The sequence below is a fragment of the Gymnoscopelus braueri genome (genome assembly GCF_963280865.1).
Source record: "Gymnoscopelus braueri genome assembly, chromosome: 14".
Lineage (NCBI taxonomy): Eukaryota > Metazoa > Chordata > Actinopteri > Myctophiformes > Myctophidae > Gymnoscopelus > Gymnoscopelus braueri.
The window spans coordinates 30,849,438-30,862,490 of NC_137619.1; the positions used below are offsets into that span (position 1 = coordinate 30,849,438).

General features: G+C 43.7%; 1 protein-coding gene across 1 annotated transcript in view; it reads left to right on the forward strand.

The window, feature by feature from the left end:
* Window positions 1–3,584: 3,584 nt before the first annotated feature.
* fmn2a (formin 2a) overlaps window positions 3,585–13,053 on the forward strand; it is a gene marked incomplete at its 5' end in the record, with an annotated part of 50,509 nt that continues 41,040 nt past the window's right edge. Inside the window, 3 exons of the mRNA XM_080449660.1 lie at window positions 3,585–5,541; window positions 8,264–8,436; window positions 11,041–11,104. Of these exons, the coding sequence (XP_080305786.1) occupies window positions 3,585–5,541; window positions 8,264–8,436; window positions 11,041–11,104 (2,194 nt within the window). The remainder of the gene's footprint in view (window positions 5,542–8,263; window positions 8,437–11,040; window positions 11,105–13,053) is intronic.

The window sequence follows — 13,053 nt, forward strand, 5'->3', positions numbered from 1 at the left end:
ATAAAAATAATAATAATCGAGTCCTCACTCCTTTGGAGTGTTTTTGTCACTGTACATAATTCATACACATGTGAAATTTGTCGTCTACTTTTACCCATCCTAACTATTAGCAGCAGTGGGTGCTATTAATACAGTACAGAGCAGTAACTGGAGTGAAGCAGGGACCTTCAGATTCCCAGGTGGCCTCTCCACCCATTCAGCTATATGGCTGTACAGTACTTTTTGCAGTACCTATTATCATAGTACTTGGAGGCCCATCATGACGTACAGTACTATGTACTACTATGATGTCATATTGACAATATCAGGGATCTCCATATGGGCATGAAAGGGACACAGACAGAGATACAAAAATGTGTGGATTTATAGATACAGATATAGTAGACCGGTGCTCTTCTGGCCTACTCGGGGACCACTCAAGTTGGGAACGATGTTGTTACTAGCTGTACACGTTAAGTGCCCACCCAGTTGCGGTACCCTGTTATGACCCTAGGGTCATATTATGTATTTTCCTGTGTGTTGCCCTGTGTATGTTTTCCTCCTCATTGGCGTGTTTGTGAATGAGTGGTGAGGGGTGACTGATTGAGTGCCAGCTGGTGTCAATGTGGTGAGTGTTGGCTGAGTGAGTGGTTAACTAGTAGGCGGAGCCAGGCTGGTGATTGGCTCCTGTGATGATGGGCTCAACTATAGAGCGTCGCAGTTCCCGCCCACTTCCTGTTTTTTTTGGTGCCGGAAGAAAAAACTCAATGCATTTTTCCATTGACATTTCCAAAAATATTTATATCTATTAATTTAAGCCTCGAATCAAGCCATCACGAGATGACATGAATCATGACCATAAAACGTTTTTTTCTGTGATTTTTATTTATTTTATATTTAATTATATGATATACTATATTTAATAAATACCCTTTGTTTTGCCGTTTTCAACAAAAAAAAAATCACAGAATCAAACGTTTATGGTCATGATTCATGTCATGTCATGATGGCTTGATTCGAGGCTTAAATTAATAGATATAAATATTTTTGGAAATGTCAATGGAAAAATGCATTGATTTTTTTCTTCCGGCACCAAAAAAAACAGGAAGTGGGCGGGAACTGCGACGCTCTATAAAGCTGGCTGGCACCTGGTTTTACAGATGTCTTCCTCCTAGCCAGCCTCTAAGCACAACTGTGATGTATTGTGTTAAAATGTTTTTGGTGTAGTTATGTGTGTAGGGGAGGGTGACCCTTTTTGTATTACTGTTTTGTTGTTAGGCTTCTGGCTGTTTGGGGACTGGGAAGGAGGGAGTCCACTTTTTTGTTGCTCCCCTAGGCTGGGTTGTAACATACCCGTTACCACAATCCTGATCTCTCAAGACAGATTCGGCTAACAGCAGAATCTGTCGGCACCATTGCCTTAAACATGTTATGTTGTTGTTAGTAGGAATAAACACAGAAACACCTGGGAGGAGGTGGACTAAGAAACGGGAGGAGCCAAACCGAGTTCCTGTTTCTACACAAAGCGAACGAAGCTGCGTGTCACTCCCCATCTCTCTCTCCCCATTTCCTGTCTACCTGCTGTACTATCAATAAAGGCATAAAAAGCCCAAAAATAAATCTTTAAAGAACTGACACAGTTGAGTCCAATTAAAAATATTGTTGACAGCGCCGTGCACAAGAAATATGATTCTGATTAGCCTAGTAGTATGCAATATTTGTTGCAGACAGACACACAGACGAATGCCTGATCTCCTGGCAGAGATGATCATTGCATTGCTAGCTAAAATCATCCATGCCTTCACCTCGTGCCATTTAGATTACTACTGTTCTCTGTATATATGTGTTAATCATAATCTGTTTCTCATTACAGCTAGTACAAAATGCCACTGCTAGCCTACTGAGTGGCCCTCAGAGGGACCACATCCCCCCATTTTAGCCTCTCTTATTGGCCCCTTACTACCACCACAGGATCATTCTTTTATAACTTTTTTTGTACAGCACTGCCTGTTGTTTTAAATGTGCTTCATGAATAATAATCAGCTGTTAGTTTTGAACACATTTCACGTGACAACAGCCTGAAGTTGTCTGAATCATCAGCCGGAATCATTTAGCTAACTAGAGAATGTTATAAGACTGGCAATTACGGTATATCGCTGTGATGTATTAATTGTAGACAACGGCATACTGTTACGTAATTGCGTGGCTGTCACGGTGTAATAGACAAGCTTGTGTCTAGACTCTGAGGTCCTGTGTGTGTGCGAGATCATTGAGAGGCGTCTCAGACAGTAAGTGAGTGGGGGGGCTGGTGGGGCCTCGGAGACAGGACATGTGATGGAGAACAGCACAGCTTCATGTGACCCAGCGGCTGGGGAGCGTCCCGTTGGAGACGACAAACACTCACTTGTGTTGTTTTCTTCGGTCAGTAACTTTACTGGAGAGGAACTACCAAGAAGGATCCATCATAAGTATGTACTTTTCTTTTGGGATTATTATTAGCGTTTAAGGAGACTTGACTGAAAGGTAAATGTATGCATTTGAATCGTTTCCCATGTGTATCATAAGCTTGTTGTATTGTCTCTGAAGAATTGCAGCACACAGCATAACATAAACGTTTTTTCACTAGTTGGGTGGAGTAGAAAGAAATGGAGCTCAAGAGGGTGTTCATATACATGAAAGACTTTAAACTGTCTTTACAAAATCGATTAATGTGAACTATTTAGTGATTATTGTGACCCCCCTATTTCAAAGGACAGCATTTAATTTTACACATCGGTATTATTACTGGCATGTGTCTGAGAGAACTGACAGAAATCTGAAATTACTGTACCACACCCTTTTATGTTAGCCAGTTTGCATGTATGACTTGATTACACAACACTGCACGTGATACATTTTAGTAATAAACTATTTGACATGCTTTGCTCCTAACCTTTTAAAATTTTGCACTCAAAAAATGTGTGTCAGTCCTGTGCAGTATGTGCTATATTTGACGATAAATTCCCCACTACTGCAGCCATCAGATGTCTCCAATGTGATTAGTGAATCACTGTTGTCGGCTTTCCAGCCTGACCCAGGATGGCTGGTAGTAGAATGGCAGATGTCAGCTTGAGCACATTAAGGCCAATGCCCCTGTCAGACACAGAGGACTGGGAAATCCAAACGGCTCCGCTATTATTAGATACTCTCATTGCAGCAAAGTAAGGATTACCTTGGTCACAGTATCTGAAAGGTTGCTGGAGAATTATCATTCTAAAATAGCGGCTGAAGCATAAACCAGAACTCTAATGTCAGTGTTTAGGAAATGTGTTTTTTTTCTTTCTATAGTATTTAACATTATTGTGCAAATAACAGAACAACCTTATTGCTATACCAACTGTCTTCCAGTTACTCTAAAGAATAAATTGGACTTCAAATTCAAGTCATTTGTTGTCTTGTGCCGCTTGACTCTATTGAGAATCCAATGCCTCTCCTAAATTTAACAAGTGATGCTTGAATACGATCACAATTCAACCGGTTCTCCTTTTCTCTCTCTTTTTTTTCTCTCTCGCTCAAACAGACCAGATTGGCTCCCCTCAGGACTGGAGAGGTCAACAGGTGTTAGAATGCAGACCATTAAGACAGTGGAAACTCAGGTGCCCCTTCTGAAGGAGAGCTTCTTCACAACTACCTTCAAAGACAGGAGAAAAAGTAGTGTGTCAAACTTGCTCCGTAGACAACAACAGCAACAACGCCCTCAACCCACACCCCTCCCTCTTGAGAGGGGGGATGGACCGCGCACTTCGGAGCACGCACGCCGGGTTCGCTCAGCCAGCAACCCATTATGCAATACTTCAGAGAGCGCAGCGGCAGATGGGGAGAGAAGGGAGGGGCAGCCAGCGAGGGAAGATGAGAGAGAGAGCGGTAGCCAACCAGTGGCTGCCACTGTCAGTCCCCTACTCCCATCAGCAGCAGTATCATCATCAGAGCTGTCTCTGACTCTGGTGGGCAGCAGGCAGCAGAGATTAGGCAGCGCTGACCGGGGCCAGGCCAGTGGAGGAACAGCAGCAGCAGCAGCCACCCAGGAGGAAGCCCAGTCTAAACCTCAACAGTATGGCCTGATCGCCAAGGGCGTCCGCCTGTTCAGGAACATGGGAAATCACGAGGCTAAGCAGAAGAAAGGTGGTGGGACAGGAGGCGGGGGAGCAGGGCAAGAGTCCTGCAGTGGGGCAGAGGCTGATGACAGGGAACGGGACAAAAAATCCAAGAAGGATAATGGCACAAGGAGGAAATCAAAGTCAGAGTCTAGAAGCTCTGTATTTTCCAGCATGAGAATCAGGAGGAGCCTGTCCAAATCGAAGGGTTTGTCCAAGGAGGACATCTTGAAACTCGATGAGGCAGTACGCAAGACAAAAACTGAGGACCAGCTCGCAGTAGATCAGCTGAATGTGATTTCTGGTTGTAAGGGAGATCTACACCTTCTGACCGGGGACACTCACCAGTCCATGGAAAATGTGGAAGACCGGAAAGCCAGCTCAGGATCGGATGCTGACCTTTACAGTTTCCACTCAGCGACAGCAGAACAAGAGGACCTGCTTTCTGACATTCAGCAGGCTGTCAGAGGGCAACAGGGAGCCAGCAATGGTCTCCTAAAGATGGTGGCCGCCCCATTAACCGGAGGACCAAACCCTTTCATTGGTGACTGTGTAGCTAAACACCAATGTGCCATGCCGATATCAAGAAATTCATCTGAACAGGAGTCGCTGAATGAGAGTTGTCCATCGTCTTCAACACCAGACACAGACAGAAGCAGCATCAGTGTCTTTCCCAACACCAACAGCACATATAGCTTCCAAGACACCACTGCCACCACCACGTCATATGAGAGTGCAGAGGAGATCCAAGACGAATTGGAGAGCCCAGTCCCGCACATGCAGTTCAGCCAAGGTAGTATAGCCTCACTGACCTGTGTGCCACGTATCCATGTATGCCCCATGGCAGCAGGACCGATTGGGTCACAAAAAAGTGTGAGCAGTATGGACCTCTCCATGGAGAGGGATGAGGAAGAGGAAGGTCGGAGGCAACACTATCTGTCCTTGCGGAGGAGGAAGAGCAGCATGTCCATAAGCCAGCTGACATCAGACAACCCCCAGCTGTCTGCTCCGAGACGGTCATCCTCTTCTGTCTCCTCCACCGTCAAACTCTACCCTCTCATCCAGCCCTCTTATGTTAAGACCACCACAAGGCAGCTCACCTCCCCCGTCGGCTCTCCCCTTACCAGCCCCGAGGTCCCCAGAAGAACGGATGCCTCTGTACTTTCTCAACGCTCCAGTGGGGCCCAGAATTTGCTAACGCAGAAGCAGAGGTCCAGCTCCATCGCTGGGCCTCTCAGCGTCTCAGCCGACTGGTCCAACGAGCTGGACGAGCTGAGAGCCAGGCACGATAGTGGAACCAAGTTCCCAGAGCAGGGGACATCGGCGAAGGGGAACACAGGCGGGAATTACTGGACATTGGGCTCCAGGAGAAGTCAACCTGGCCTCCAGAGCTCCAACGCCTCAGTTTCCTATCAGGAAGTCTTCTCTGGTGAGTAGTAACAACAGGTGGTTCGGTTGTTGTAGGTACAGCTAAGTTGTATGTACAGCCTAATGCTAGAGTGGTAATAATTCACTTCCTCTTCAGACAGATTTAGGTACAGCTGGCTGATGGAATTTGATTTGGCAATTGAAGCACTTACTTTAAAAGCTAGCCTGAAATTACTTCAGCAACTGATTTATAGTTTCACTTTCAAGTAAAATGAAAGCGCTGCCCTATGCAGGTTCCATTATTTTCCTGGTGAAATCACACACTGGAGAGGAAATTATTCAATTTTGAATAATGTTATTATTATTTTTTACTTCCAATAGAGATTGGGTAATTACAAAATGGCAAAATGTAGATTTACATTAATTCCACTGCAATTCAAGCCTTACTGTTGATGAATTGTTAAGCAGAGTAGGAATGCAAATAATGATGACAATCAATCAAGCACATGAAAAGCAGGAGAAGTTGAGAAGTATCTACAGAACAAATCCACTGTTATGATTAAACAACATCCTTGTCTATTGTGCTGAGCGTCAGCAGCTCAGCTGCTCTGCAGGGTCTGCATTCGGCCTCATACATACAGTACATGGCGAGTGACAACGTTACCGCTCACCCATGGCAGAGCCATGCTCTTCCCCACAGGCGTAGACAGAAATAGATGCATGCAAGAGACAGTCACAGAAAAACACAGTGCACATTCAGTACATAGCAAACACTAAGTTACACGTTATCCGCATGCATAACAAAAAACAAGTTACAGTGCAGTATGGAGTCCATTCTGGTTTATTATTAAGCCGAACTAATCATAGCCAAATAGCCAAACAATGGAGATGTATGGAATTTCCTGTTGCCATAAACATTTCATCTAACTCTAATCCTATCACTTAACATAATATACAGTATGAAGAACTAAACATAAGCCAACTGCTACTTTTGAATTGTTCTATTTTATCAGTCTACTAGTCCATGCACATGCTGCACTCATAAATACCAAAAGATATTTGACTAGGCCATCTTCTGTGTCTTTGGTCTCCTGTCTGTCTCTTGCTGTTTCAACTCTGTCATCATCACACTGTGTGTGACTTTGATCTATTCTGCTAGGTGCTCAGGCCTCCCTTGTTGTTTCAACTCTCAGTCACCACTGCATGTGACATTGATCTGTTCTGCTATGGTGCTCAGGTCACACTGGGCCTGTGGAATGGCATCACAGGAAGCGAAGAACATACTATAGAAGACTTTTCACTTTGTTTTGTTTTTCAAATGGAATTTTGTCCGGCAATTAATTGATTGGACCGTCTTATAATCATACTTAGTCTTATAGGTTCAGTTTGTTTGGTAGAATGACACATTTTATTTAATTTTTCTATTTTTTGTTTCATTTCTTTTCAAGCACTGGATGAGAGGCTGAACAGTGGACTAGGAAAGGCATTAAACAGCTCTGTTTTTTTCAATGGCAGTTTCACACACTGTATGTTAACCCCCATCCCATGAGCCCAAATTTATGTCCATGTCCGGCCATGAACAACAAGGCCATGTTATTTTACCTGCTAATTTGCCTCCCTCTGCATCACATGTTTTCCACATTTAAGTTCATCTAACAACTTTATGAGCCTCCTGCTTGCCGTGCCCCATCTTACACCTGTCAAAGTGAAAGATTAGCCCATTCCTCTCTTATGGGCGAGGAGCTCTCTCCACGTGTCAGTTCACGTCTCCCGCTGTCACATAGTCGACATTTTCGGAGACCACAATGATGACTTGTGCTATCCACTGCATCAAAATGTCAGGATTCTCTCCACCCTCATGGTCGAATCAGGTCTGTTTATGGATTTATAGATTACAAGACTGTCATGTCTATAATAATCCTTCACAGTAACACACTCCCACTCTCACTCCCATTATAGCTCGCCTCATGATTTTTTTCTAACCTGGCTTCTGTAGAAACACAGATAGCTGGTAACATTGTGTTTTTCATTATAATATATATTGTGGTACCAGTCAGCACAGTAATGACATAAATTTACTGTGACGAGCCCTGTGTGCTCTTTCTCTATCTCATCTCCACAGTATATTTACCTTTCTATTGACAATCATTACTCATTAATTAATAGGGCAGCAATGATAATTCACGGGGATATTATTAAATACATGGCATGTGGAACGGTGTTCATGTTCCTGAATATCAATTTGAATTTCTGTATAGCGCCTTGTTAACTTCAAGATGTGTGTGTGTGTGTGTGTGTGTGTGTGTGTGTGTGTGTGTGTGTGTGTGTGTGTGTGTGTGTGTGTGCGTGCGTGCGTGCGTGCGTGTGTGCGTGTGGAGGAAGCTGCTCTCACGTCTACAGTATGTGTTTAATTAACACATCAGAAACAGCGACTAATTCTTTGATGTCTTTCTCCAGCGCTATGATCAGAGGTGTTTGCATTACACACAGCATGCAAGTTATTATAATGTTAGATATCGCCCACCTAACAAGGAAAGATTAATCTTATGACCCCAAAATCTGAATGTAAACAAGCGTCACTCACTCATCTAAACCTCTTTCACTTAATCAGACCCCTGGATCTCTGCATTATTCAGCGTGACCTACTGTCAGACAGACTTTCTGACTAAACAACAGATCTCTTTCTTCTTTTGTTGACAGAATGTCCTTGTTTTGGGTTCCATAATGGCCACTCTCACTGATCAAGTGAATATCATCTCATCTTTCCTATCTCTACACCACAGGTAAAACCCTGTTGGAGCGGTTGTGCATGCAGCAGGGAGAGGGGTCTGTGGAAGAGGATGCCAGGGAGATGTGTTGTCATATGCTGGCCCTGGGTCTGCTGCAGCCGTTCAGTGACAGCCCTAAAGAGCAACCCAGCGACATCACTGCCACGCCAACCATGCCCACCTTCAGTGTAAGAACCTTGTCAATCACAACAAATTGCCACTAACAATGAATGGTAGGGATGTTCTGTATTGACTTTTTTTTTTTTACCGATAACCGATTTACCGATATTGTCCAACTCCTAATTTCCCATATCAACCGATAGCGATATGCAGGCTTTTTCACCAAAAGTCAACTAATTGTCAGGTAACAACATTACATATCTAATAAAATAAAATAGCTATAATATCAATATAATATCTAATAAATCTAATATAATACAGTGATGTTGTTAGTTTTTCAATAAAGTGAGTCACTGGTGGTCATTTGAATGAGTCCCACTAATCTTAGATTAGTTGTAGGCCTATTTGACAGTGCAGAAGCATATTGCTATGATGCCATAACATTAACAAGTGTAAACGAGCGTCAGCTGGACCCAGACACACACACACCTGCCCTCTGCAGTGCTCTAATTCGAAAGTGACTGGAGTCTGTCTCATTTCTCTGCAAAAGCCCTTGAATATGATGGAATATGATGGATTACTGTGATTATAGTAAGCTCACATTTCATATCACACACACCATACAGTAATAACTCCTGTATCCCTAATGTATGGTATATACTGTGTCAAGTTAATGACATGAGCTGCATGGCACTAGTATAGAGCTGTGTAATCGATTCATTAAGAGGGAGTGGTGATGATTGTATGTAAGTTCTTGCAGCATAGGCACAATGCATGTTTATATAACACAAATTGCCTTTTGATAACTAGTCCTAACTGGTTCAGCTCAAAAGGCTACAGTCAGTTCAACTTCAATCCCATTTTCAGGGGTAGACAGTTCAACAGCCACAAGGCTTGGCCCTTGTCTCACTGGAAGACAAAGAACAGTGCAATACCGAATGGCTTTCTTTTAAAGTCTGATGGACAAAATCCAATTAATGACAGATATTCACTGCTACACCACCAGACTGCCACCTCATGGCTCTCCACCCACTCACTCATTCACTCACTCACTCACTCACTCACTCACTTACTCACTCAGAACATTGAGCATAGGCGATGTAGATTCTGACATGTGTCATATTTATGTTTTACATTGTGAAGTATGTTATTGTATTTTACTGCATAGTTAATTGTTTATGGATGTCTATCCCCTTAGGTGGTTTGGATGATTAACCTCTCCTGCCATCATGGAGCTTGTCAGCTTATTGGCTTGCATGATGTATATGGGTGTGGTTCTCATTTTTCAAACATTTTGATCTGACGAAGATCCAAGTTGGATCAAAACGTTACTATTAGAATGTTTTGGCATGGAGCAAGTCTGCTCACAGCCGACAACAAACCACACCCCACTGCCACGGGCCGATTTCCAGATTTGAACCCAGTGGTGCTGGGTTAAGGGATAAGGGACCTCTGTAGGCTGTGACTTTGTGACCATGGTTATTTCCTGTTTGGTTAAATTTGCAGCAACTTGCTCGTTAGCGCACTACTGTTTATTCCTCCACTACATCAACAATTGACACACACAGCCTATGTTGCTGCAACTTGCTGGCCTAAAGGGCCTTCTTCAACAATAATGATAACTAAATGATATAGGCTACAATGGTAATGATGTGAGCATCTACACTGTTGCACCGTTGTGCCAAGCATGTGCTATTGATGACCTGTAACAGCTGCTGCTCCGCTGTTGCATGGAGGACAAAAAAGAAAGGCAGAAGTTTATGGGTTCACAAAATTCTTTTTAGAGAAGTATATGATATGTTATAAGAGTTGTCATCTTTTCAAGGGGTGTTTTTTTGTGTCTCTCAGCAATGTTAACTTAAAGCTGCACTATGTAACTTTCCTCTTCTACCCCGGATTTGAACGCGGTTTCCTGCGCAAGTGCTGAATGTTGTATCATTGAGCTAATAGAGCCTGCCTGCTTGCTCAGGGGATAAATAGAATTTTGACGATCAGGTCAAAATTCGTGTCCGATCCTGTGTCTAGATGAGACATGTCTCAATAGAAGAGCAGGGACACAAAATACAACCACCCCAATTGTACAAGTTATATTGTATTAACATACTCTACCATACAGATTGAATTAAAAAAATAATAATTTTACATTAATTTAATGTGAGCTATGGTTGAACTTGACACCTTGTAAATTCGGGTAGATTTTAATTGTCTGTCAGTGTTTCTATCCTTCATCAAATCACTCTGAAAGTAATCCCAATTATATTATATTGTTTGCCGCTGACATTGTCGTTATAGTTGTGGTGTAGTCTCTGCCGTCCACTTGAGTTAGAATGATTTTTTGAACGATACAGTTGTATGTTATTGGTGTGGATGGACCTTAAAGCACATGTTCACAGATGGAGGATTATTTGATAAGTATGTACCATGATGATGACAATCTGCAGTCACCGAATAATGTACATCGGGCGTTCTGCAAGGCATATCAGTTCTGCCTTTCTGTGTGTGTAACCACATCAGAACGATTCATCTACAGAGATGAGACCCTTTTTCATACACAGAAGTGAAGCGCATGTAGGCAAGCTTGACCAAAGCAAACAACACATTTCAGTCTCATTTGCAGCAATGTTTCACGCAGATCTAATCTCATGCATGTGTTATCACATTCTTGTGCACAGTTCACCGAGCACACTGTCAGTGGCATTTTTATCACTAGCCCCGTGCAGCTTAATCCACCCAGTGGTAGGTATACTGTAGATTTGTGTCTAGAAATGGAATGCTAAGCAATAGCTATCTATTTTGTCCAATCCTATTGCCATAATGCTACAGTACTTGCTTAGATACTGTGTGTTAGTGTTAGTGTGTGTGCGTGCGTGCATTCATCTGTCTGGATGTATGAAAACACAAACTCACAAAAGCTGTCTTTTCACAATTATCTGTCTTCACTGATCTATTATGTGCAGGGCCAGGTGCTGAGTTGTTATATGTCTATGCGTGATGTGCACAGTTTGATGAGAGCATTTCTTTGTGGCCTACCAAAGCATAATTTGTACCTCCTGAGTGCATTTGAGTACATGAATACTGTACTGTACCACTATGCACAGGTTAGTGGGCACTTGGCAGACACATGCTTGACAGCAATGTGCACACAAGCAAACAAATATGCACTTAGACATGCATGCTCATAAAGACCATTGACTACACGCATGTACTGTCAGGCACAGTATTATTATGCATCCTCCACAAAGGCACACAGCTGCATGAGTGCAGTACATGCACGCGCACATTGAAACAGCCCTTCACATGGCTGGCTTATTAGTAAGAAATGCACTCCCACTGCACTCTCACGCACGCACCCACACATGCACGCCCATCTGTGTGTCTGTTTGTGTAGACCATCTGCTGACCATGTTATGTAAGAGCTCCACGTGCCCAGGACGTTGGCTGCTCTTCCCCAGAGCAGAAAAATATTATTTAGTTTCCCTTTGTTTTTGCCTTTGGGGCACCACCTCCTTTTTTGTGTAGAAACAGGAACTTGGTTTGTCTCCTCCCCTTTCTTAGTCCACTTCCTCCCGGGTGCTTCTTCATTTATTTCTATAATAAGAACAACGGTGTGCTGTGAGGCAAGTTCAGGTATGCCTTTTGTGACAACCACAACTTAGTATTGCAATGTACTGTACTAGAAGTTCAGGCCGCTACGCGGCCCGAACGTCTAGCGTGACGCGTCGTCCACTTCGCATCGCAGATCCACCTTACAGCCACCTCACAGTGTGAGAGAGAGTATTGTGTGAAAGTAGGGCAAAGTCGCTTATGATTTTCAGACATGGCAACGCTGTGGTGAAAAGTAAGGCAAATGCGCGTAGACTCCCGCGAGACCCTTGGGGGTTCCCTGGAGACCTACAGACACGGCGAAGGAAAATGGAAAACTGTGAAGCCACAGCCACGCATGCAAGAGGTTGCACATGAACTCTTCAGCCGCTACATGGGGGACCCCCTGGGGGTCCGCAGACCCCCTGGGAGTGTTGTGACCCCCGCGAAACATCGCGGACCCTTTTGGACCCCCGCGAAACATCGCAGCCACGCATGCAAGAGGTTGCACATGAAACTCTGCAGCCGCACTGAGGCACTCCAACACAAACACTCTGACGCCCCCCTAAATCCACTCCAGGGTTTGAAAATACCCACTTCACAAACGGGTGACGTGCATCACCGTTCCAATGACCAAAACTCCAATTCGGGATTTTGCAAAGACCCACAAAAGCGTTCAGTAGTCCATGTGTGTGTGTGTCGCACGGTGAAAGATGATCCCTCGCAAAGTGCAGAGGCACGTCCACGCATGCGCAGTGCGCAGTTTTTTGCAACAAACTGTAGAGGCACGTCCGCACATGGGCAGATATGCCGATTGTATTATAGGATACAACTATGTATACATCAAGTTATGAATTATGTATCTTTCACCCTGGCATCCCTAATTTTGGGGTCATTATAGGTGAACACTGAACCCCTCAGCATGCCCAAAAACAACCTTGACATCTGATACTTAGAATATAGGCTACCAGGACAGAGCCTTACTCTGTCATGTGGTCACTTTCTTTTAAACTAATCTTTTTTCTGACCCCGCATGCTGCACCCATTTGTTCTTGTTTCTTTTTAGTCTCTTTTGATCTCATAATTATGATGCTCCCCCCACC